The sequence below is a fragment of the Pygoscelis adeliae genome, unplaced genomic scaffold (genome assembly GCF_000699105.1).
Source record: "Pygoscelis adeliae isolate BGI_AS28 unplaced genomic scaffold, ASM69910v1 Scaffold67, whole genome shotgun sequence".
Lineage (NCBI taxonomy): Eukaryota > Metazoa > Chordata > Aves > Sphenisciformes > Spheniscidae > Pygoscelis > Pygoscelis adeliae.
Window position 1 is genome coordinate 5,322,598 of NW_008825271.1, and position 26,410 is coordinate 5,349,007.

Here is a 26,410-nt window from a genome sequence, read left to right on the forward strand (position 1 = left end):
TTTGTGTTTTCCTACCCATGGTTACACTGATGTGCAACAGTGTCTTATTCTATTTTAGCATGTTATTAAAACTCAGTAATGCTATGAAACCTCACTGGCAATAAACATTAAGAATGTTACTCAGCTGTTAAAAACTTATCATAGGCTATAACATTGCAGTTTATGAAGAGCTGTACAGTTTGAGTGTTTTGAAGGTTCTCTTCAGCACTTATCTGATGTTACTGCAAAAGATTTTTATAGATACTACTGTGCTTCTAACCTGTTTAATGTGTAGCTGCTTGTGTAGGTAATACAACGTTCAGATATAATTCAAAACTTTTTAATATGCTACTGCAGTGAGAATGCTAACAACCTGCATCTAATTCTTTATTCACAGTGTGTATTAACTACTGAACTTAAATTCTGATGCTGCACTATTAAGTCTAACTTCAAATTAATCTGTCTTTAACATTTGATTTTGTATGAATTTGTAGTGTACCGCAACTATTGCAAGATTTATTTTTTAATTGACTTGTGAGGTAAAGTCGAAATGCTGGGACTTAATTATGTCCATCTTAGTTTTGAGTGTGTATTTTAAGTATTTGCATAAGGGTGATGTAGTGTGAAATGATCATTGCTTCTATTTTTTACCAAATGTTTGTTCCAAAAAAACCTTTACATTTGTTCTTTGTAAATATCATTAGATTCTCTTCACTTTCTAGGAGGACTTACTGTTTGATTACTTTGAGCAAACTCTTCTTTTTTTTTTTTTCTTTTCTTTTAATTTTTTTTCTTCTGTTCACCTTCCTAATCACTTAAGTGTCACTGCTGTATCCACCTCAGTTGTAAGTAGCACATTCATATGTTGTGATTTGCTGCTTACATTATGGATACTCATCCCGCTTTTATTATCCATTTAAAATTTGGACAGCTTATTCTGAGGACTAGAGCTCAGATATTTTGCAATGGCTTCTGCATATCTTATGGAACAATATATCGAGGGCTTACATAGATCTTCAAAATTAAATTACAGGAGCTTAACCTGAATCTCAACTTCCATGGCAAATCTATAGAATCCTGATTAATGGAGGGGTGGTTAGGTGTTGCCTTGCAGTTAAGGAACTAATAAACATTTTATTTTCAATGGATTCAAAATTGTATGGAAGAGTGCACATTCTGTGTTGTAGTCTTTACAGTGGTAGCAGAGATATAGTTGATGGAGGGTGGGGTTTGGATTTCTTAAGTTGTGCTTATAGAGGCAAGGTCAGTGCATGGTCACCTCCCCCCCCTCCCCAAGGTAGAATATGATCATGTAGAACTAATTGGGACTATTCATTGAGATAACTTTTAAAGATTTGGCAATTCTGAAGGCTGGTTAGTAGGTCAGCATTTAGCATAGATGTAGGTTGCTTCTAAAGACTGTTTTTTCTAATGAATGAAAGATGGTATTTTCACAGCTGGAGCAAACTACCATTTCTATATTTAGTTAAGGATTCATAATTGAAGTAGTTTCTCCTTTTTTGTTATTCAAGTAGACTGTGTAACATACCTGAAAGTAATGATCTATGCTTACTCTTTATTTTATATATGCATAGACAGTCCCCTAGCAAATATCTTTTTGAACTGAGGAAAGCTGGGTGGATTTGAAAACAGTTACGTATTTGTAAGATCTGAAGCTAATGAACGTGTACTTGTCTCTCCAAATTCTTAACCTGTGCTGCTTCTTTCATAAAGCAACTGCTGTATATATAAACCTTGTTTGAAGTCTGAAAGTGCTAGGTTTATTAAGGTTTCAGTTTTTTCCTTTCACCACCGTTCTTCACAGAATGAAAAAAGTCAAAAATCTGCGCTGCCTGGGTTGGGTGTAGTATGTCCAGTATTGAAATGGAGTCACCAGAATATGTGAACATCTGTGTCTTAAGGTGGCTGGCAAGCTTTCAGTTCATGTTATCAGGGCTCTTTGTGATGAAACAGATGTGTTCCTGTGTAGAAGCAGGTTAGGCAGTCCGTGTGGACGATGGTGGGGGTGCTGGTTTTGTTTCCTAAAGGAACAGCTTAAACTTTTTAGAACATCCTGTAGCACTTATTCTCCAAATAAAAAAAGTCTCTTTCAATTCATAGAACTGCTGCTAATGAGCAGCAATGGGAAAGAGCATATTTCTGGAATCATCTGGGGCATCCGGTGATAAATAGCACTTTTGCTTGCCAGGTACAGGACTGCAACAAGGTTTTTGGCCTCCGTGATGTAAATTACTAGTGTCAGAGGGTATCAGAGCTGTTTACTGACATGCTTCCCAGTGCTTGAGCAACCCCATAAATAGTCATTTTTTTTAATTTGAGGAGGATACATTGAGACTGCTTCATATAGTCACTTCTTTCAGTTGCTGTTGTCTGGTAGATTTCCATGTTACCTGCACAGATAAACTCTGTGTATGCAGGGAAGGGTCAGATTTGGGAACTAAATGCTTAGTAGGCTGCTTGTTGATGTGCAGTACTTTTAAGGCAGTGGTTAGGAGGAGTCTTTTTTGCTTTTCTTACTTTCTTCAGTGAGACTTAGCAAAAAAAAAAAAAAAATAATTGCATGATACTGCCAAACAATAATTAGTGGTGTACTAATAACTCAATCCGCTTAATGATGCTTAGTTTCTGACAGTGGCATAGGCTGCCAGAACTTGCTGTGAAGAGCAGAACAAGGAATGCCCACTGCTTAATTGTCTTAAAACAGACAGCTCCATATCAAGGCTTAAATTCAAAGTCTTGTTGGATAGATGTATAAGTGATCTTGGGAACAGAAGCCAGAACCAAGATGATTGTTGTTGTCCTAAGTGAATTGTCTAATAACAGGACCTGCTGTTCATTTCCCGCCCCCTTCTCCCTCAGCTTTTTCCTCCCCTCTGTTTCACTGGGCCATTTTTGCAAATGATTGCTATTCTCCAAAGTGTAACAGCTTCAGCAAGAAGCAGAGCATGCTCCATGGGAGTTTGGTCACTCTTATGAGAGGGCTGGAGTGTCCACAGAGAAGAACCCGGAACTTGAACCTCCCGTATCCTGAGTAAGTGCTCTGGGCAATGAGCCCTGGAGGTCCCTTTTTGTACAGTGCTGCACTACTTCTTCTTGCTGGGTGTTGAGCGAAAATAGCTGTTTAGCACATCCCACATGGGCCTATGTATGATGTAACCTTGTGTGGCTTTGTTCTGCCAAAATGGTGGCAGTTGTGGGGATGCACACCCAGTGAGGTTTTAAGCACGTGTGGCTTTTCCTGATGAAAACACAGGCACCCTTTAAGCAACAAAGTCCTGCATTTCGAGGATTGCCAGCTTAGTTATGCCCCTGCCAGCTCTCCCGTGTTAAGTCTCTTCTAGGAGGAGAGGTAGTGACTATGAGAATGATTGCAAATAACCCTTCTTTCTTATTTTGTATATTCTTTTAATGAAAAACTGAGGAAAAGGAGAAAGGAGGAGCTGTTGACTTGTAGGGTGATGTCACCTGAACTGAAACACTTCATTCCATTATTTTTGGACATTTTGAGTGACCTTTAAGAAGCAAAGAACACTTACTCAGTCTGTATCAGACAAAAAGGAAAAAAGAAAAAAAGGAAAAGTTTTGCTCTTCTGCTTGGACTATATCTGGTGATGGTGAAGTACTGTTTTTAACTATGTTCTTTCACCTCAATAGCAGTTCGGTGTGTGTTACTCTAAGTGATGTGTGGACAGTGGTACAGGTAATAATTTTCATACATAGCACCTTTCATCCAAGAATCTTTAGCAAGCTCTGTAAACACCATTGACTAAGCTTTCTAATGTCTAGTAACATTGGAAAGTATTCTGTCTGCTTTACAGATGGTTTCCTGAGATAGTGGAAGGAAGCATAAGAATTTGAATTGGAGTCCTGGGTTCTGCTTTCCCTGTAAGAAATGGTAGAGAGGAACTCCACCAATATTTAAGGGGACCAGGCTGGCTAAAATTTAGGAATGGGGAGTAGAGGAGAAGAGGGATGGAGAAAGGAGATTTGATGGTTCAGAATAAGGGTGGGGAGTCCTAAGAGCGCCTGCTCTGGTCCATGGGATATTCCAGTACTCATATCTGAGAGGGAGGCAGCACTGAGCCTAGGCTATTAGATTTACCTGTGTTTATCAGCTATATCTTTTGAGATGAAATCCAGGAGAACTGTCACTCGTAGTGTTTCCTCAGGTTGTTTCAGCCTGCTAGTAGCTACTTGTGGAGCCTTGAGCTGGATTTGGTAGGCAGTTTTATTTTGGTAGTAGTATCATAATATGAGAATTATAAATTGTAGGTAAAAGAGGTATTAATTTCTTCAATAGACAGTACTAAAAGCCTAGTTTTGGTGGCTTTCACTTAGGCTAAATTTAAATCACTTGAGTCAAAATTTTTTTAGCTATTTGCCTTTTTGAGGGAGTTTTCAGTTACAGTTTTTCAGACATTTCAGGGAACAACGGTAACACACAAATAAATTATTTTTCTTCCTGTGATTAAAAAGCGTATTACAAAAATTTTGTTGAGGAGTGATCTTCCTAATGCTTTACAGCAGAGACTTAAAACTTAGGATGTTAGGTCTTGAGTGTCAGAGATGTGCTTTTTAGCTCTTCTAGTGAATTCAAAGTCTTAATTTCAATATTTCTTAACTTTTGACTCATTTTGCAGCTTTGATTATTTCAAAACATTTTTGGATATGATACGTTTTTTGTGTATTTGTATATGTAAAGGGTAATAAAACTTAGGCCTCATAAAAGGAGAGCATTGTATAACTTCTGATCAATTTGAGTGCTGATTTCCCCCTCGCTACCCTGTTTATGGTAGATCTTTACTTCTGATAATCAGTAGAAAGACAACGATCTCAAGGTGGTGTGCTGATTTGAAATTTTCTATTTCTTATGAAATTTCATCCTCTGTGTCAGAAAGAAAAGATAAAGGAATGCTATCTGTATGTTGGAACGGGCTGAAGCATGTGTCTGTCTGTGCTCTGCAATATAGACAAGGAGTTAGACCTGCAAGAGAGGAGTTTGGGAAGGTGGCATCTTTTAAAAAGCTTCCATAATCAAGAGCGAAAGACTGTCATAGCTATTCCCTAACACTTTTTTCTAATGCTTTTTTGAATTCCCATTGTTTTTGTTAAAGACCAGTGGGGCACATGAGTGTACTTGTACAGAAATTTTCTGAAGTATTATTAAAACTGCAGATGAGATTCTTAAGCCTGGAGAAGAATTTGAAGTTACTGTACATAGACATGTCATGCATTAGAGAGTGATTTGTTGCTTATTTTCTGTTTGGAATGGAAGGCTTTTACTGTAAACTTCTGTTGAGCATGGTATTTAGTTTGCCAGTTCGAACACTTAATCAGTTTTAATTTGGATTATGCTCTTCTGATGGGCTTAAAGGGATACGAGCTATTAAAAAAAAAAGCCAAACACACCTAATCCGATCTTTTTTTTTTTTTTTTTACAATTAAAACCTGAGTTTGTTAAACTTTCAATTGGTAAGAGTATGCTTTTGGTTTATTTCTCAGTACTTTGAAAGTTGCTAATAGCCAGGTTTTTTAACAGCAACTAGCGAGTTTGTTTGGCTTTATGCATGTATGGTCTCCTTAAAAAACAAAAAAAACCCCAAACTTTAAATGCGTCTGTAATGTTCAGTCTTAATAGCTGGGTCTTCGCAGCTATTTTCCTGTTCTATAAAGTGAGCTTTTCTATACTTGGCAGTGAAGAATCCTAGACACACAAGCTCAGATTTTTAAATCTGTAGTAGCCTGTGGGAGTTCAGTGCAGTTCCGCAGCAGTCCTGCATTGCCCAGGCTATAGAAATTCACCCTCACTTCATAAAAGCTAGCAGTCACAGACCAGTGAAAGTACCGGTACTTTAAGTGAAAATGTCTTCATTATGTACAGTCCAGTCAGCTGTATGGTTAGCATTTAAATAATTTGTGTTGTTGTACTATATTTATTTTGTCATCTTTAATTCAGATATTTTATTCCGAATAAAATGCAGTGTAGAAGAGGCTCAAGAAGAGCATTGCTGTGGGAAACTGGCATTTATAGTTTAATAGGGGTTCAGTAGCTAAGAAATGTTTTACTAATAGCTGAAATCATGTGCTGACCCTTATTTCACATTAAAATGACCGGAGTTTGACACTAAGATGACAGCTGGTTAATACAACTTGAGATTTTAAAGTGCTTGAGTATATGTAAATATTATGACTGATCTCCTAAGTGTGTTGGAAGATACTTCCAGAAATGTACTCCTTCTAACAGTTTACTGCAGTCCCCATTTTTTGAGAATAATATTGCAGCAGATAGTTTATCTGCTGTATTCAGAGGACATAGATAGAATAATTAAGATTGTATAATTGACCCCTGTAAACAAAGATTGTATGTATTTTGTACTTCTGCGCAACTATATTGTAAGAACTGTTGAGTATAAAACCTTGGATTTCAGATTCGTCTAGTTCGATCACTTAAAATAGTGCTTGAGAAGTAGACTTCTTTGTTTTATATATATAAATCTATCATATATATTATTCCTTAGAATATGTGGTAAATAGATTAATAACCTTTTGGTTGAGCTAATTCAGTCACCGGAAGTATGAGGGACAAACCATTTAGGGTCAAAAATTGTAAGTTGGTGAGCAAGAGACATCACTGTATTTTGGAACTCAGTGACGTTTCAAAGAAAATAGTGTTACTTGTTGAATTTAAAGTACTTAAAGCTTTTTAGATTTCCACTAGTGAGAGCATTTTCATGCTTTTTTACTCCAAAACATTTTACAAAATGTTTCATGCAGTCTAGCATCTTTCATATATTGCATAATGTTTTATTCTGTTGAAAAATATACAGATTTGTACAGAAATACTTTTTTTTTTTTTTTACAGAAGTAAAGAATAAGAAGAAATAAGCCAAAATTGGGTGTGGACATTAAAGTAGGATTTGAATAAGATAGAGGAACTATTAGGGAGGCAAAACATAAGGCTCGCCCACCATCAGAAAATCCAGTGTGGAGTTACGAGAGCTGGAAGGAATGAAGCTTGTCTTGCTGGGAATTTGTATCTCATAGGTTGATTGCAGGTTCCAACCGGAGCTTTTCCTGCCTTGGGGCATTTTACAGGGTGCTGTATCTATGGCATAGATGATAATGTATTAGAACGTGGTGGTTCTGCATATTGAAATAGGTGCTTGTTTGGGCTGATCTTAAACATTCTTTTTGCCAGGGCTGGTTTTCAGTGGATCCGCTCCCTGAATTGCTTGTGTGAATGCCAGAGCTGGTGCAGGGAGGAGAGAAGAACGAGAGACTAAGGATGAGGAGGGGGAGCTGTGACAGCCCCAGCTGAGAGCAACATTGGTTTTCCCAGTACTCTTTTGTTTGCCTGCTACCACCGTTCATGAAATTTGTCAGAACCTTAATCAGTTTGTCACTTAATCACTTAATATGCTGTCTTTTCCAGCATATCATATATAGGCTTTAAAAGTATTGGCATTTTTAAGTCCATCCTCAGATGAGTTTTGTAGGGTGAGAAAATAAAAAAGATTGAGAGGCAGCTGGAGAGAGAAAACATACATGGAGGATCAGAAATGGTGGAACTGCTGTATCGAGGAGTATATATTGAGTGGACTTCACCTTGTGTTATTTACATGCACATCTGTTACCACACAGCTGCCAAATCATGGGGCAGGGGGTGTTAGCATGCTCTGATGTCCTTGAGATTCCTCTCCATCCTTCAGATTTGGGTGAAATTTGCCATTGGACCCAAACTTTGGGGTCTTGCAGGTGTGCTGGAAGAATCATGAACACAAAGAAAAAAACCCGACAAATACACATACATGTACACACAGAGGATGATGGTTTTTCCTAAGGTAATTGGGCTGAAAATGGGTAAGATTGCAAGTAGGCTAGAGGGAAGAGTCATAAAATGAAAAGAGAGGTTAAGACAGTGTGAAGAATTGTGCAGATTAACCAAAGAGAAGCACTTGCTAAATAATAATTAATTCTTTATTTTGTAAATTCAGTGTAGATTCAAACCTTTAAGCACAGAATCCAAAGGAAGGGTCCTATACCAGTGCTTAGTCACCTAGAAAGAAGTAAATTTAGTGGACTCAGTGCCTGATGCTTCTCCAATCATGCCATATATTTGGGAGTTAATGAAGTCGGTGGAATCCATGTGGTGTAATCCCCAGTACTGACTCCTTGCTTTGAAATGCCCAGACACCTGGAGAATTTGTAGTTATCAGGCTAGGTCCTCAGGCACTGCGAGGTAAGACATTCTCAGAAATAGTGGGCTTTTGGATCATACAGACTTGAAGCAAAATAAATACCGTGATATTCAGCGTGATGAGTACACCAGACAAATACTGTACCTATAGATGAACAGAATATAAATAGATTGAAGGGAAGGTCTCCAACTTAAAGGCATTCACCTCATTTTGCAATGCATCAGTTTTGTGCTGTTCTGAGGCACAGAGGCTGGCAGATAGGTGGCGAGTTGTTCGTCAACTTGAAGTGAAGCAACTCGTTCAAGAGGGTGACTGGTGGCAGATAGGATGACACTGTGCTTAGTGATACTTTATCTGCCTTGAGGAACTAATGAATGGAACTCTGATAGCAAAAAGTGGTCATGTAAAGTTTCTGGGAAAGGAGATCAACAGCTTCAATTTAGCTGATAATCTTATCAACTTGATGCTGCAGCCTGATTGATACTCTCTACAAGTATGACAAATTATTCATGTCATTGTAGATAAAAATAAGTCTTCTTCTAGAAAGGAAGGAGGGAGAGCATCTGCGCAGATCTTTTAAGCAAGGAATGTAAAGTAAGCATAAAGTACAGCGCGAGTAGATCTTTTTAAAGATGTCTTGGGACAACAGTTGATCTAAGGAGATCGCAATTAACTTAGCAGAAGTAAGTCTGGCCACAGTGACAAGCCCGCTGTTACCTGTTGCCTTTTTTGTTTTACTGGAGAAATGTAATGGGGGTCTGAGCCCTGGGCTGAGGTGAGGTGGTGTGCTCTAGTGCTGTTTACACGAATAACAAATCACTGATTATAAGCCATAATTGATTTAAGATTTGCTTAATCTTCTCTGCCTGAAATCTAAATAGGAATTGCATATAGTTAAAATTAAATTGTCCTCACAAGCGCTCCCATCTTATTTATGTTAACATAAACAATGGGTTGGATAATGGTAAGATAGACATTAATAATGTTGCAACTGGGATATTGCCATAGCTTTGCTGTACAATTGCATTTATGTGCAGGGGTAGCTGTAGTATCTCCAGAGACAGATCTGCTGTTACAGTAGCTTATGCTGGAGAACTTTGCAAGACTAGCAATAGCAAGCAACACTAGAAGGTTATCGTAGCCTCGAGGTGTGAGCAGTGGTTGCTCCTAGATGGATTGTTTTCTTGTCAGTGTTTAGAGGACTGCTTTGTTGTAGGAGCCAAGTTCCGTTGTGTGAGAGCACAGGCAAGTGAAGAGCTTTCTTTGAGAGCTTTCAGGAAGCTGAAATTAATGTCGGAGCAAAATCTGGTATCCCTAATGAGCAGTTCAGCTGCCTAGCAGGAAGTGAGCCATGTGACAATCCACAGATAATTTAAATTAACTAACTTTATGAACCTATATTTTCAACATGACCTTACCATACCCAGCCTCCTCCCCCAACAATCTAAATAAACAAACTAGGAGCATAATTCAGTAAAATAACTGCAGTTGGTTTTAATGTTGAATGGCAGTTTTCTGCTTGAAAGAGTGCACAGCTAATATGTATAGGGCTTCACTGGATCATTTAAAATTGTGAAAGAGTCCATTAGTGTTACACATTTTACACATCCACTGCCACATTTTTTGCAGCAGAACTTAGTGGGTAGGGAGGTGGTTATTCATGGCCTTTTGTTGTTGTTGTTGAAGGCATTCTTTTTTTCCTGTACTAAAAAACATCATAGGCTTTTTTTGGGAAAGAGGGGGAGTTAATGCTAACACCCCAGATCTCTTCCAATTGTTCTCAACTGTAGCACCTTCTAAAGGTTGCTGTGTTTTGAGGTTGGTTGGTTGGTTTTTTCAGCCTCTGGCTTAAAATATAGTCAATGAAGTCTGTTTATCTTGTGAATTAGTTACAATGTGCAAGTACTGTAGTAGCACAGTGGCCAAGCTGGCAGAGTGATTATGGACTATCCTTAGGCAAAAGACCTCTTCCATAACTTCAGGTTTAGTTACTGTAATTACTATTTCTGAATCAGTCATTCAGATGTGCACTGAATTTTAGTTTTGTTGATTCCAAATGTGTCTCCGATTATATAGCAGCATGATAAAGATAAGGACTACGTAACAGCATCCCTCTTCAAAAACTTCATTAAAACACCTTGTTAACCACTATTTCAGGGAAATCCCTTCCAATGATTCCAACATGTATATGGCAAGACACTATAATCTATGCTATGTTGTACCATCTATGCTGCCACTGGTATGCGTCTACATTACCAAGGCACGGAATCCAAGCTAAAACAGTCTGCTGAGAAGTAGAGCTTATCAGTGTGAGCTTAGTACCACAACGGCACAGTTCCATGGCTTTTAGTCTGTTTGGAGCACGAACAGAGAGAATTCATACCTGGAGGAAGCATGAAGCCCAATTTTAGCCAGGATTAATTTGGGTAAATATACCATGTGGGCAGCTTTCCACAGCATTTGTTTCTAAGGGACTGCTTAACACATTGTTAATTCCTAGACTGATTTAATGTGTGCACTTCGCAGTTTCTTTCCTCTGCAGTACTATATGGAGCTCTGATGTATCGTGTATGCATGCTATCCATGCCAGAAAGAAGGGTGGGAGGCTATGCTCAGGATGAGGAGAGCAGAACTGTTTGTTTCAGAAATACTGAGCTGGGTAGATGGCTTTAATGGTAGTGAAGCCTGGCAACCCGATATTGAGAATAAACAAGAGTCTAATCACAGTGCTGACTTACTGCAAATCTGGGATCATTCTGGTGACTTAGCCCCCTAAATTACCTATGTATCAGAGAATAGGATCTGCAGTACCCAGCACCTTAAAGTGAAGTTAGGCAGTGATAATGCTAAAGAGAAAGATGCAAGTTAATCTGAAACAGTTAATCTAATAAGAAAAGTCATATTAAGTATTAAAACAAAACATGGTTCAGGTCAGAATTGTTTCTCTGCTGTCTTTAAAAGTAAGTAAAACAACAGCAACAAAAACCCCAAAGCTAAGTTCTTCTACCAAATGTATCACCTGACTGGCAAAATAGTCTTTAGGTTCTTCTTCCAAATCAGTTTATACTTTGCACATTTTGAAACAAATTCTTCTTTTTGTTAAAAGTCACAGTACCTTTTACATGTTTTGCCTTAACTGTTACATAAAATGTTCAGTTTTAGTAATTTATGAGAACATACATAATTTGCTATATATTTATTAAATCTGTATTATAGGAACGATTCAAGCTACGGTAAGCTATGAGCTCTAGTGTTTTGAAGATGGCTTTAACAGTTCTTTTGTGAATTTAATTTCCATTTCCAGCACCTGGCCTCACTGGAATTGTTGGAGGGCGCCCCAGAGTGTAAGTTAACTTCTGATCATTAACTTCTTGTAATGTGCAATGGTGGTGTTCCTACCACTCACCATCACAAGCTTGATGAGTTCCTACCGCTCACCTTGAAACAGCAACCACAGAAGCAACTAAAGTCTTTTCATTGCATGCTATGATTAATAACTGATAACAAGATAATAGTGAGTGCTACAAGATATGTATGCAAATAGTAAAATTCTTTATTGAATTATTGAATGAGTTATGTAAGTCTCTGATCAGCTCGTAACAATGTCTTTGCTTAATGAGCTGAGGGAGAACTTTAACTGTGACTTTATGGCAGGGGAATAGCTCAAGTGTGAGCCAATACGTGCCGATTTCTGGACCAGATTTCTCTTGTACCTGTTAGTTTGGAATATGAGCACAGCAAATTTATGTCTGTACCAGCCCACTTCACCTAGAAATGTGAGGATAAGTGTCCCAGAACATTCCACAAAATGTTAGCATGAACCTATTATGTGAGTAAGCCAAACAGAATAATGTTGAGCATATTAAAAAAAAAAAGGGAAAAAAAAAAATCCTGGTTTGATTCAGTATTTTTCTAGATATGGCTAAAATCTGCTGGTGATTTATACACTCACCTTTCCATACTCTTTCATGAGAGCATCTAAACTTTCCTGTCCCTGAGCAAATACTTCGATATGTCTGTCTTGCATATGGAAATGGGGGAAGAAACTGTAGATATATTTCCAGTAGCTCTGTGTAACTAGCCTAGGTATCAATGCGGGGCTAATCACAGTGCAATAGACTTCAATGTCATGAAGTGCGTCCTTTTTCAAGAAAATATTTCTGCTATTTTGGCTACTATCCCCTGCAAAATTTTCTTTTTTTCTTAAACAAAATCTTATTTTCTTAATAATGAAATTTAAGGAATTTCTGCGCTTTTCAGGCTTTCCAAAATTGTTTGGAAAATCATTACTAATCATGGCTAAATAGCTTTTATTTCCCAAGTGTTTGTCTAGTGTATGAATAGTCTAAAGATATATGATCTGACGTTTTCATTAATTTCTGGTTAAATGCATTTATGCTTATTGTTTTGTGTGTCTAGGTCTCCAGTTTTGAAGCCATTTTTCTTCTATTATCCCAAAAGCAATGTTCAGGTAAGACTTACCGCTTAAAGCCTACTCTGTTCTCTCTTTTGAAGTAATTGAAAAATTCTGCTGACTCTGGCATTTTTCAGTGACTTTGAGTCCTAAAACTGCAAAGTATTCTGGTAACTTTGATTAAAAAATATTTTCCCAGAGACTAACATTATTCACGCAGAATGTTTTACAACAGTTGAACTTGCCAACCTTCCATTTTAATTGCTGTGAATTTTGAAATACCTTGCATCAAAACTGAATGTCTCTTTTCAGGTTCCTAGAATTGTAGGTTTGAATTATTTTTACTGCATTTGCAAAGAGTGCTCATGAAAATTATGTATTTTTTGAAAGTTAATGGTCCCTCTTTAAAGAGAAGGCAATTAGGTGTTCAGAGTGTTGAACATTAGTCTTGTGAACCTGGGCACATCATCTGACTTTTTTGGGGGGTGTCTACTTTTTTGTATATACTACTGGAAATAACTATTAAAATTGGTGAATTTCCTCTGATTCACACAGGTTTTACATTAACAGTGAGTTGGGCCTTTTCCTTCCAAATACCCTGTCTATAAAAATGGGAGGAGTAATTTCTGCTCTTACCTATATTACAAAAGCTGTAAAATTATGAAAGCCTGTGTGACTACTGTGATGAGTGTCATGGAGGAGCCTGTCAATGAGATCTATCTCTGTGGCCCTATTCAGTTCATAACAATAGTTTCTTTCAGTCTGAGAAGTTATGGTTCAGATGACTAGGCAGTCCTAGGTGAGAAATTAGTGTAAGATGAAACTTTGAGCTTAGCCCTTCTTTTCTGTTACGCATGTACCTCTGTGTAGAGCGAAGTCTTCAAGATAAGCTTGAAGAAACTGGTTTTACTGAAAACGTAAAATGTTTGGATTTATAAATGTTGGTCTCTCCTTTTCTGAATGCCATCAGATACTTAATTTATCCTTTGGAGACTGCAGACAAAACTGCATATATGCCTGTCTATTTCAGAGACCTTTAACTGACTTCTAGTTATTGCATGCATCTCATGCCAAGGCATCCTTATAACGATGCTTCTCACTCCGTAAGAGCTTTCTTACTCATTCACCGTCAAGAAAGTGTCCAAGGCCAGCAGGCTGGTCTGTGTTAGACCACAGGTATTGTGACAGGCTTCTGCTTAGGGTGGTGAAGGGAAGCCTTAGGAGCATAGGCAGCAAGTGAAGGGCGGGGGAGAAAACAAACAAACAAAACCCAATTGATTAAAAAAACAACTTTGTAAAACAATTATCATTAATCAATTTAAGTGTTCTCAGCATTTCAGAAAAGGACTTTTTCATTGTTAACATGCATGCAGTGCTTAGCACAAATAAGCCCAAATGTTACATTTTTCTTTGAGTAGTATTCTCCATTAGTGGGAAATAATTTAGAATTAATTTTACAGAGGAGATGCTATTTAGTTATTAAAACAAAGTTTATAAACTGTGCATAGTGGAAAAGCATTAAACCCACCACCACCACCTTTCTTGTCATTTGAAGAAGTTCAAGTACTTATTTTTATTGTCACTTACATTTTGCTTTATACAAATGGTTTGTCTTTGCCAAGTTTAATATGAAATTATTATCTTTATGGAAGTTTCGCCTATCACTGTTTTGTTCATCAAATTAAATGTAAACTTACTAATTAGCACTGTGTTCCAGACTCAGTAAAATGCTATTGAGATTAAATAGTAACCTAATTTAGCAGGGAAAGAAAGCAGTGTCTCATCTACTCTTTTCAATACAGAAAATTAAAATCCTTGCTCTAGGTAACTAATCTGATGAATGCACTGATGTGCTATTAACAAAATGCCATGTGACCTATCACTGTTGTACTGCAGTAATATTAAGAGTTACGTAAAAGTGTGGTGTAAGTGATTCGAGTCCTGGATTCAAAGTTTTAGCCATGTATTAACAACAGTGGTCTAGCTAGAGATTATGGAGTAAGTAAGGTATGAATTATCTACTGTTCTAGATTGGAAGTTCAGTTACAAAGAGTCTAGTTGCTCTAGTTCAGCATTTGACTTAAAACAAAAAAAAAACCTCCATAAGGAGATTTTCAGATGTGTTACCGTTGCCACAGTGGGTTCTTTTGTTTTGTGTTTGATAACACCTTTCTGGATGTCAGTTTGGATTCAATATCTTGTTTGTTGTTTCCACTGCTCTTCTGCAATTGTCCTGATTTTATCATAGATCACCAGTGATTTTACAGTGTAAACACTAGTTATTTTCCATGTGTGCTTTTTCATGTTTAAAAAGTAACCTAAAACTTTTCCCTCAGGAGAAAAATTCTAGCAAACCTACTGAAGGCAAGAACAGCTTTTCTGAAATATTATTTTTTTTAATCTTACTCTTGCATAAGCATTGGAGGCCTTTGTCACTATTAGCTATTCTCTAAGAACAATCTTAAGAAAGAGGGCTGAGTAGAATTATCTTGTGTTTGCTGACAACTGAGCACTGATAACTGCTACAGCTAAGTTGGTGTATATTGTTTTGTTGTGGCAGTGTAACCTGATTGTATGTCTGAGTCTTTAGTACTGGGTGTCCTCCAATGTGGACGAAGCGGATGCAGTTGATTTTTCTACATGATTGTGCTATATGATTTAACCAGAGAAACCTTTGCTTACATCTTAAGTGAATAGCCCAATCAGCTAATGAAATAGCACGCTTGAGTATGTATTTTTTCAGATTTCTTGGGGGGGGGCAGGTAGGGAGAGCTCATCGTGCAAGACGAACAGCATGGCATTTTTTTACTTCATATTTTCATCTCAATATAAACCCAAAATATTCAGTATTAATTTATTTTTTTAAGTTGCTTTCACAAAACTTATTTGAAGATGAATATAGGATCCAAAGAGAAGTTTGTCATTAATACGGACAGTGACATTAAGAAGAAAAGGGTGTGATATCATGGAAGAGCTGGAAGATTTCAAGTTTTGTGATCCAACTGTCAAGAGTTGTGACACAAAATTCCATGTAGTGCTGCTGTATATAGAGAGAGGTGGAAAGAGAGAGATTTGTCTTCCTTTAAAACATACCCAACTGGATAGAGCATTTCTGTGATTTTTATGCTTTTTTCCCTACGCAGAGATTTCTTTTAGGTTTATAATGGATCATTATTGTTACTGTGACTTTTTAAAAGGGAGCGACAGAACCTTATCTGTAAAACTGTTACTGAAAATGTGCCAGATCAATACTTAATTAGAAACATGCTTTATTTATTCATATTGCTCTGGATTTCTAATTTGACGGTCTGAAAATGACCTTTTTTTTCCAGATCAGCCTATTTTTAAATGGGCAGCATGTTGAGACATTTGAGGAGGATCTCACGTTTACATCAGATGAAGTTGTTTCGTTTGATCCACCTAAGATTAGCAGTGAATTAAAAGGTATGTTCGGTTTTTTTATTTGTGAATGTATCATTTGCTGTCTTCGTCCTGGAAAATCATGTGATAGATATTGTCTGTGAAATATATTTTACCTCTTTACGCAAGATATTTCTAAGTCCATTGCAAAACACTTAAGCTGCTGTTCTTGGAAGGAAGGAGGTTAGCATCACGCAGTATAAAATGTATTTGAGACTATAACAAGTAAGTAAATTGTTATTCGAACAACCTAAGCCTTAGACACAACTGAGAACAGTTGAATGCAGGCTTGAAATGGAAACATGGTTTCAAAGTATACTGCAGTCTTACTTTGTTAATCCTGGAAATAGTTGGTTTTACCTTACATAAAATAGTTGTGTTCAGAACGGAGGACAGGCTTACAGAATGCTTAGCTGTTAGATAATTAAAATTTGGTCCTATTCCATATGGCAGCCTTCACAAAATGAACAAGAATGGGGTCAACCTGGAACTGGTGACTTTTAAAGAAAACACACTAGGCTAATGATCCAGCATGATAATTCCTGTGTTGCTGTTAGACTTGTCTAACCAAATTCTCGGCAGAAAGAAAGGAAGAAACTTGAGGAGGGCAAACCAGTGAGCTGAATGGAGCAGGTCAGGATGTCTGCAATGAAAAGGAAGTGTTCAATCAGTTTTTCTTACAAGCTAGGGTACTAGGTTACGGATTATTGAAAGTGCTAGACACTCGAAAAATTTTATGTTCTTTCTAATGGCAGAACTATATACAGTGTTTCTTAACATATAGCACACTTCATAATTCCCTCTTGGTCTAAACAGAATCTTTATTACCCTACTCCTGCTCACCAGAGAAATGAGAGAATTAATTTAAAGCTGTGGATAGATATTTTCAAATCTAAATCAGGTGATTGTACCTAAAGATTACTTGTTATCGAAATATTTCTAAAAATAATACTAACGCTGAAAGAGTAATTCAGTTATTTAAGTCTGTGTATACTCAAAAAATTAATGCTGTGGGGGCACCAATGTGTTAAGATTTATTCTGGATTCCAAAGAGAGGTGAGTAGTATTTCTCAAAACTGGTAATAGAATAGTGTAACAACTAATGATAAGTTAGGAGGGAATGTTCTGTATTGTGTAGAGAAATTTCGAAATACACATGTGACTGTGTTTATTACTATTTGAAAGTCACTGATACTGGATGCCTGATATTCCCCATCTATTCAAACATCTCTTCAATGCGATGATTTATGTGTCGTGCAGAAACAAGTTAAACTCTTAAGTATATTTTCAGCTCTTATGTCTGTTGCAAACCTAATGTCACACGAGAATCTCTCTGATACCTGGGAGTTCCCAGGAGGGCAGTGGGGGATTTGCACCATCAGACTGGGCGAGTTAAGGAATAGGAAGTTTTGTTGTGTTTAATGAAAGGGTTAGCAGAGGTCCTGGTATTTTTTTTTTTTTTTTTAAAGTGACTACAATGCTAAATATTGAAGAAACAAAAAGCTATTAGGCTCCCCGTTGCCGCCTTATCGTTTGAGAAAACTTTCTGAGGTGCCTGACATCAGCATTTAAGTACTGAATTCTTCAGGCTTTATTCAGGCAAAACCCCACTTTTGAGGGACAGCAGAGCTCCTCTGGTTGTTTCCCCTGAGAAGGATCTCTAAACTTTTGCCCTTAGTTGTAAATAGAAGTGTTTTCTGTATGTGACTAAATACCTACTTCTGTGGCTTAACGCATGGACAGCATGGATGAGAAATAGACAAATGGGTTAGACTGTAAAAGGAGTAACTTCTGCTAAAACATTTTCTGTCAGCATTTAGTAAGGAGGGAAATATTTTTCTTAGTTTCATGGTTATCTCAAGTGTGAGGGACTGTTAGTTGTCTTTGAACAGATAAGAGAAATATGCGAAAATGGATTTCAAAAATGCTGCTAGATGTGGTTCTGGGAGGGTGGAATTTGAATTTACCATTTGCCCTGGCTTTGAAGGGAATTCTTTTGTAGATTTGTTTAAGACGTTTATTAAATGAAAACAATTCCCTGATAAACAGATCATGAAGGATAAATCAATTAGGGTAATAATAAATGAGAACACCAGAACACTCTCTTGAACTGGTTTTGTTTAAAGGGAGACTGTCAAAGACTCTGTAAAATGTCTGATGGAGAAGAGACTTCCACAGCTTATACAGTTTAAACATCTTCATACTTCAGCCTTTGAAGAAACACTAGATTTTTTTTTTTCTTGAATTGTCTTGAAAAAAACCTCTTTAAAATAAGGTGACTTCTGTGGTGTATGAAGTGTGGTAGTCTTGCACAAAATGAACAATGAGCTTTAGATGGACTTTTTCAGATCCTCTCCTGATGGAGCTGTTTAGTCAAAAATAATATTCCCCAATTTAAATAAATAAAACCTTTAATATTTTCTGCCAGTTTTCATGGCACATTTCTGCTTGTGTTTTTCATGGAAGTGAACATGGAAAAGACTGTGAGCATCAAGCTCAAAACAAACCTCCTGTGTTAACTCCTTCATTGTACGCTTTCACCATTTTAACTTTCATGCTACCATGACTAACACTGAAGAACTGTTGTGTCAGACTAAACTACAATCACTCTTTTGGCTCATCTTTGACAGCGACCTGATCTACGCTATAAAACTTAAGTCTTAAAGCAGTTTAACATTGATACATTTGGGGTGTGAGTAGATGGATCAGAAAGATCTGATCCAGCTGTGCCAGTAGAAGAGGTTGCTGTGGTGAGCCCCTCCTTGTTCATTATTGTTTTCCCTGTTATTGCCACTCAAATGTGGAAGTAAAGCAACTCTTAGAAGTGTTCCCTGATCTGTTTCAACCAGCTAAGAACCATGAACTAAGATACACTATACAAACTATGTGTCAATGTTGTAGTGAGGCATTTTTGTCATCCACAGTATCTACCACCCTGTACCCAAATGAACTTTTGGGATCTGTCCAACTGCCACTGCCATAGACTTGCGGCCTGCCTTTCTGATAGGGACAGTAAAAACTGCAGCCAGTAGGACTTGGACATAGTTTCTCTCTTACCCAGCTTTGCTAAAGCTCTTTATGTCAGCCTGGCTCATGTCTGAGGATCAGCAATTCCCTGTGGACAGAAAGGAGCTGAAGGTAATGGCAATTTGGCTAGGGCTGGGTTTACCTCATCACTTGACACAGTTCACAGAGTGCTATCTATCCATGCCTTAATAGTAGGTGCACTTTAATTTAAATCATACTGGAACTTATCACAGTGTTAATTTTGATTATAATTGAGACATTCATTGGTATCTTGTCGTTGAATTTAAATTGGTGTAGTTGCATTTAATATAGTCTGTCTTTGGCCAGCATTCCATACATGGCACATTTAGAGCGTAATATCTTTAGTGTTGGGTCTTTTACTCCCTAAAAAAAACCCAGCCTAAACAACACAGTAGTTTTATATCTTGAGCAGAAGCAATAACAATACAGGAAAGGTAGACTGCATTTTCAAATTGCATTGTATCTTGCAACATGAAGTTTGTCCAACATAATCGATTTACAAGACCCTCTCTTCGATTCCTTAAAATTTGACAGTTTTTAACACATTAGACTGAAATTTTCTGTGACAAGCATGTACCCAGGGCTGAGTTTTTTGGTGTTTTAAAAAAAAAACCCCAACAAAAAAACCAAACAAAACTTTGGACATCTGTCAGTTGCTTTCTGTGGCTGCCACCAGTAGCTGTAGCACCAGCAGTCATGACAGAACGCAAAGCAGGAAGACTGTCACTTCCCTGCTCTGAATGTTCCCCCTACTGGTGTCCAAGGAGCAGAGGCGGGGAGAGCTGCCGCTTGAGTGCAGGAGGATGAGAAAATGACAGGAAGGGGACAGAGGAGAGGGCAACTGAGGGGTGAGAAGACTACTGCCAGTCAGGAACGTAGATGAGTCTGTTAGAGATGCTGGGACTGAAAAGCCAGGGATGCCGGGACAGCTGATATGGCCGTAGGGAAGTTGCATCAGCAGCAGAACTGGCTGGAAATTACTAGATTCTCACTGCCTAAAAACTGGGATAGAATCTGCGCTTCAGTTTCAGTATTATGCCGCTATCAGCGAATCACTGAAACTTGGTGGCAAAGTGAGCGCTTCATCTCTCGCTTTGGGGGACAGAAACTAGATGGTGACAGCCTACTACTCTTAGTAATCAATGATTGCAAGAGGTCTGTGCTGTGTAACTTAACCATCAAACCTCACATATAAACTGTGTGGATCCCACAAGATTGAATTTCTGGATTTGGGCAGGAGTGGGTTTGCTTTTTTGATATGTAAATGGACAAAAATAATACAATGTAAACGTTGTTCAATGAAGTGCAACAATCTTTATGTTCCTAAAGGCTTGAAAGTCCAATACTCGGACATCAAGTTAAAAAATTAAGATTGGCTTCCTATAGAGCATGCATTTATGACCATTTAGACCTTTTATTATATAATATTAAGATATTTACAAAATTGGTAATTTGAAAAAGAAATCTTGTGTTTCTTCTATGCAGCTGAATAAGTAACTGTTATAACAGTGCGTATGAAAGTGAGAGACATATTGTCTTGAAAAGGAATTTTCATTTGTGACTGTTTTCTGCAGACATTATCAGAATTAAGAGACATTACGGAATTATCAGGACAGTAGCAACTGCATGTATTTTCCACCTGCACTGGAAGCAGAGAGATCTGTGTGTTAAGGGGACAAAAGTTGTGAGCTAGTCAAGAAATGACAAGTAGCTGCTATGCTTCCTTCAGAGATACCACATTGCTAAGACCAAGCTGAATTTTCATATTCGAGGGTGGTGGAAGAGGGGGTGCCTGGCACAGCATTCAGCTGTGAAAAGGCAAAAGGCATTTGGGAGACAGAGCAGGAGGGGATCAGTTTTGTAATTTTGGCCCCCAGCCTCACCACCTTGTTCTCTAGGTGTTCCTGTGGGAAGAAAGCTTTGGAAATGTTTTCAGGAGTACTACAAACAATGCAGAAAGTATACACTAAGTGACGGTTGCTTCTTCAAAACGTACTATTATTTGTAGCTATCATTAAAATGTATTCATTTTTATATTGTATAGATCTGCCAAGTGGGCCACATACTTATCGCTTAGAAGATCTTGCCTATACTAGAAGTGGAGACAAAGGCAACTCTGCAAACATAGGTATCTTTCTTGTTCTTGCTTTCTGAAGTGATGCAAGATTCTTAAATAAGAGTTACATATCAAGTCCTCTTAATTTTTTTGAAATCTCTCACATCACTTGATTTTTTTTTTTAATTGTCTCTGTGCTGAAACAAAAAATAATCCGTATAAAACAAGGATTTTACTAATGAAATATCTGTGGTTTTCTGTTTAGCACCTGTTGAAATCTGAGGTACTAAGAAATTCTTGCATGTCATATTACAGAGAAAGATCTCTGTTTAGGGTTGCAAAGTCGAGCTCCCCAAAGTTAAGAAATGCCTTTTTAAGGTTTCCTTTACACATTAGTTGCTACTCCTTCGTGTGTATGGGTTGTGTAATACAATCTCTTGGTTGTCTGATCATGTATAGTATTTCCATACATGAATTTTGTAACATGTATATGGCTAAAACATTGACAGTTCAGGAAATACTGAAGTTCTTGCATGTAAGAGAATGGTTTTAATTACATTGTTAATCCAAATGGTATATTTCAGTGTGCAGTCTCTTTACATTGATTGTGCTGCTTCTTGCATTGTTTAATAATTCCTTCTATTCCTTACTTCTGCATGCAACAATTGGCTCTCTTGTTGGAAGATGAGAGCGTGTGGTGTTCAAAGCTCAGTATGAATTAAAGGTGCGTTTGGGATTTGATTTGCTATTAGCTGTCGTGCTAAAACTGGTGAATTTTGTTAGCTTATATTTAGGGATATAGTTTTCTTGTCCTTGTTTGTGAAACTGGTTTTTGGGTTGAAGAATGAAGGAATGTTGATTTTTTCTTTTTTTTTTTTTTTTCCCCCATGGTTGACCACTGTTGCCAAATCACAAATGATGCATAGCTAATAGACTTCCTCAGATATAAAGACACTACTACTTTATTAAGGAACAACAACAACAAACTTGACTTTTAAGATCAATTTAGCTTTGAAGTCCACAGATAAAAAGATCCCTGTAACACAAATCGGCTTTCCTGATCCTGCTGTGGAACCTCAGCTTCAGTATAAAGTTACCTGAAGCTTATGAAAGCATATTTAAAGCAATAAAAATGCAATTGTGCTCACACTTACATCAGGATCTCATGCAAGGAGTAGGACAAGGACCAAACCTTCAGTCACTGATCATGCCTTGTTATGGTTAATTGCGATTACTTGTTGAAGTCTTGCACACCACTTAGGGGAAGAAAACTGCATGTGGGTTGTTGTGATGTTGTTGTTGTTCTTTAGGTGTCTTTCAGTGGCAGGGACTTCTTGCAGCTGGAAAAAGTCGGATAATCACTTAGTCTGGGAGCGTTCTTTCATGTCATGCTCCACACTACCTCTCTACTGACAGAGGGGAAGCTGTCGCACTGTTTTTTATTCAGGAGCTCATTAAAGAGGATCCATATGTACAGTTTCAGTTAAGAGGAGGATCTCAAATCAGTTTTGAAAGGATAAAAACAAATCGGTTTTAACAGCTCCTATTCCAACTAACACCAGTTATACCTAACAGGTGTGATAGCACGGCATCCCCTCTACTATCCATACCTAAAGAAAACTTTAACTGCTGAAGCCCTGGAGAATTACTTCCAACACCTTTTAGAGCGAGAAAAACCCGAAGAAGAACTGGTGACAAGGTGAGTAGCTTGCTGTTCAGGCCACAGTTGTACAGTAGCTACGTGATGGTATCAGAAGTTATCTTAAAGTATGTTAACATAAATATTGCAAACCTGTGTGTATTATCTTCAGTATTTTGTAATGCATCTTTCTTTGCCTTTTTAAATAACAACTTGAGCAATAGTCACTGAAAAAGAACACGAGCTTGGGCTTCTCCTGAAGTTGGACAAAGGCGGTGAATCAGTTTAGTGAAGGCTTATAAATTCCCAGAATTAGCACCTTAGTGTTGGGGCTATTTCTTTGTTTTGTTCCAGTACAGAATGTCTCTACAAAATAGAAATAACTTCTAATGTCCTTTGAGAAATGTATCTTCCCGTTGTTTTTGAACCATTTGGAGACTGCAGGAGCCTTAGTAACTGAAGCTTCCCAAGCCTCAGAGCCACTGCAGATCTGGCAGTTTGAAATCCCTAAAACACCACCTGAAAGACATTCACACAGCCAGTATAGAGTGGAGCCCAAACTTACCTGATCTTCCATCAGAAACACACCTCATCCTATCCCCATCTCTGCAAAACATTTAACCTTTATGAAGTTCACTCACTTTAGAGAAAGTATTCCTTTGAGCACCCCACTCTCACCCACTTCTTTTGACACGTATACCAAGCCAGAATTTAAAGAAAAAAACACAGCTAATTTCCCTTTTTAAAATATGAAAGAGAATACATCCTAAACAGGACACTTTTACCTGGTATTCATCTACAAAAGAATATCCTCTGCCAGCAGGCAGCATATGTAACATTTTTTGTTTTCATGGTATCTTTGGCTGATGCTCAGGGTCCTTCCTGGGGACTGGCAAATGAGACGCATGCTGTTCTGGTAGCATGAGGTAATAGGGCTCATTCTCTTAAGGATGTCCAATAAAACAGTCAACAGATTTTAAACCTTTGTATCTCTTTAAAAACAAACAAAAGCTTAATATTGCAACAAACCATTCAGTCTTCTAAAACCTGTTTTGATACAAAGTCAATTATTCTGCAAATATGGAGATTCTGCCAAGACCATTATATATTTCCATGGGTGACGGATAAACTGTTAAGTGTCTTTTTGCTTGTTCAAAGAGCTTGGGTCGGAAGGGTGCCGCTCAGAGAGAGCTTGGAGTTATTTTAACTCCTGATCTGAGTTGTAAGTGCCGTTCTTTGTCTTCATAAGCGGCTCAGTGCAGATCTCACCCACTCTTTCATAAGTGCTAACAAATCTATGTATCTAATAAGTTGTGATACCAAGAAATGTAATTGAATTTCCTCTGAAACAGAGCAGAGAAGGGAAGAAGTAAAAAATGTCATGCCTCCTAATGATACTTACAGAAATTGATTCATTGTTGTTCCTTAATGCTGTTTATGTTCATTAATAAAAGTTGAAATTTGCTGTGTCTGGATGAAGCCAATTTATTTTGATTAATTAGATTATCTGTTCCTGGGTTTGGCTTCCTTTAATGATGTGATAATGGAGCTCTGTGAGTGAATTGGAAAAACTGCTGAGGAAAAAGAATAAATCCGTTTGTGGAAATATTTAGGATTATAAGGATTATGCTCATGTGCTTCAGATTGTATAGTTTTTTTAAATTACTTGTTTATTTTTTTGTTTTAACTGTCATAAAAAGAGGTATCTTACTCTTTTCCTTCATTTCCTTTATTTAAATTGTGAGTAGTTAAAAAATATGTATTGGCTTTGCTACTGAAAACATACCAACCATGGCTCTGCCTCACTACAGAACTGGGATTGTCAGCCAGTTGCCTTTCATTCTTTTTGAATAAAGCTATTAAATGGGTGTACTAAACAGAGAAAAGGTGAGATTGTTTTGATAGAGAACACTAAAAACAAACTTCCAAACTTTCAGGTAACATAGTAACAAAGTATGGTCTTTTGAACCCCTCCCTCCATACCCCAAAACCCCAAACCTATGTGATTTGCTCCCCCCCCTGCGTAGAGTACGTTCTTAACAGTTAATGGCAGTTTTTCTCGGGCGTAGGAGTGATGCACAAGCTCAACGTGAAAGGTCAGACCAATCTAAGTGAGGGTAAGGAAGAGGTAGCAGTATTCAGACAGAAGTTTGCTCCGAGTTTAGAAAAGGATGTCAGTTTCTCAAATTCTGACTGGTACCATCATTAAAAATAGCATCAATGCTGTAGTAGGTTGAGTAGCTGGAAGATCATGCTGCATGTGAAAGTTTGTTTGGTGGTTTTTTTTTTCCTTTAGCCATCTTGTCCTCTGTGTTACTACCAGGTTATCTGTGTGGTGTTTTGTATACAAGACTTTGGTAAATTGAGATCTGATGATCTTTAAGAAATGGAATAAGAAACTTTTCGTTTAGTGTATTAGGTCGGTTATTTAAGAAGGATAGTAAATTTATCCTGTGAGAATTTGCTGGTTTTGTCTTCTGAAATATGGTTATCTTCTTTATGTTTTGAGAGCATTCCAGAAATAAAAATGACAGCTGATTTCTTCTTATGGGATATTTTTACTGAAAGCTGAAGAACAAGAAATGTGGATACTGATGCTTCTAGATTGCTTTTTTGTATGTATATTTATTATGGGGGAAAAAATTACTTCTCTACAGTACCTCTCATACGCAAATACCTCTTTTAGCCTATGGGTTCAGTTTCTGCTTTCCTCTGATGGGAGGAATCCTACATTTTCCTTGATTTAAATGCACTAAACAATTTTTGTACCGTTATTATTTCCATGCATTTTTAACAGGAAATTCACAGGGAAACCTGACTTCTTTGAATATGTACAGACAGCACTTTAAAGGAAGTAGTTAAGCAGGCACCCCATTGGGTATAGGCATAGGAGTTCAGCTAGAACAGTGAATTTTCCTTGTTTTATTGGTTTCTGTCACAGCCTTAGTATTCTTTGAAGGGTTTATTTGTTTTCTGTGCTTTTTAAAAGCAGCTCTTAAAACTTTTGATTGAATGGCACAATTAGATAATATTTTCTTCCCTTTAGATCTCAGTTAATGAAACTTAAATTGTTTAATTATGCTGGGTAAATGCATGCCAACATTTTGGTTGACGTATTGTTGCTGCTTAAGACTATTATGATGGTTATAGCGGCTTTTCTTTTTTTATTGTGGGAGTGTATTTTTTGCACAGAAATATTTCGGATGCTCAGATGCTTCAAACAGGCCTTAAAATACTGAAAATGCTGTCCTTTGTATGTTATTTTCTAATCCTCGTTTTAACTAGAGTATCTCACTGTAAATATTTCCTCAGAGTACTTGAAGTGAATGTGCCATTCTGATGTTCCAAATTAAGATCTGTTGCTTGTATTACATACTCCCTCTGCCAGAATTACTGCAGAAAGTGAAATGAAATTCTTCCACTCTTTTTGTCATTTGCTTCTGCTTTTGTACGCTCTTCAATTTCTGTCCTGATTTTTTTTTTTTAAATGATTGATTTTCATGAAACCTCTTTTGAGAGCTGAGGTATTAGCTTCTGGAATACATATTCTATTAGTCTAGTTCTCATGGAGAGATCTGCCAGTTGTGAAATCGCTTGCTGCCTGGAAGTCTTTGCCAGTTTCTCAGGGTAAACTT

General features: G+C 37.4%; 1 protein-coding gene across 2 annotated transcripts in view; it reads left to right on the plus strand.

The window, feature by feature from the left end:
- LOC103921778 overlaps positions 1–26,410 on the plus strand; it is a 65,796-nt gene that overhangs the window by 34,411 nt on the left and 4,975 nt on the right. For both annotated transcript variants that reach the window (XM_009329799.1, XM_009329800.1), the window contains exons 13-17: positions 11,503–11,542; positions 12,618–12,669; positions 15,945–16,056; positions 21,125–21,208; positions 22,712–22,835. In XM_009329799.1, the coding sequence (XP_009328074.1) occupies positions 11,503–11,542; positions 12,618–12,669; positions 15,945–16,056; positions 21,125–21,208; positions 22,712–22,835 (412 nt within the window). The remainder of the gene's footprint in view (positions 1–11,502; positions 11,543–12,617; positions 12,670–15,944; positions 16,057–21,124; positions 21,209–22,711; positions 22,836–26,410) is intronic.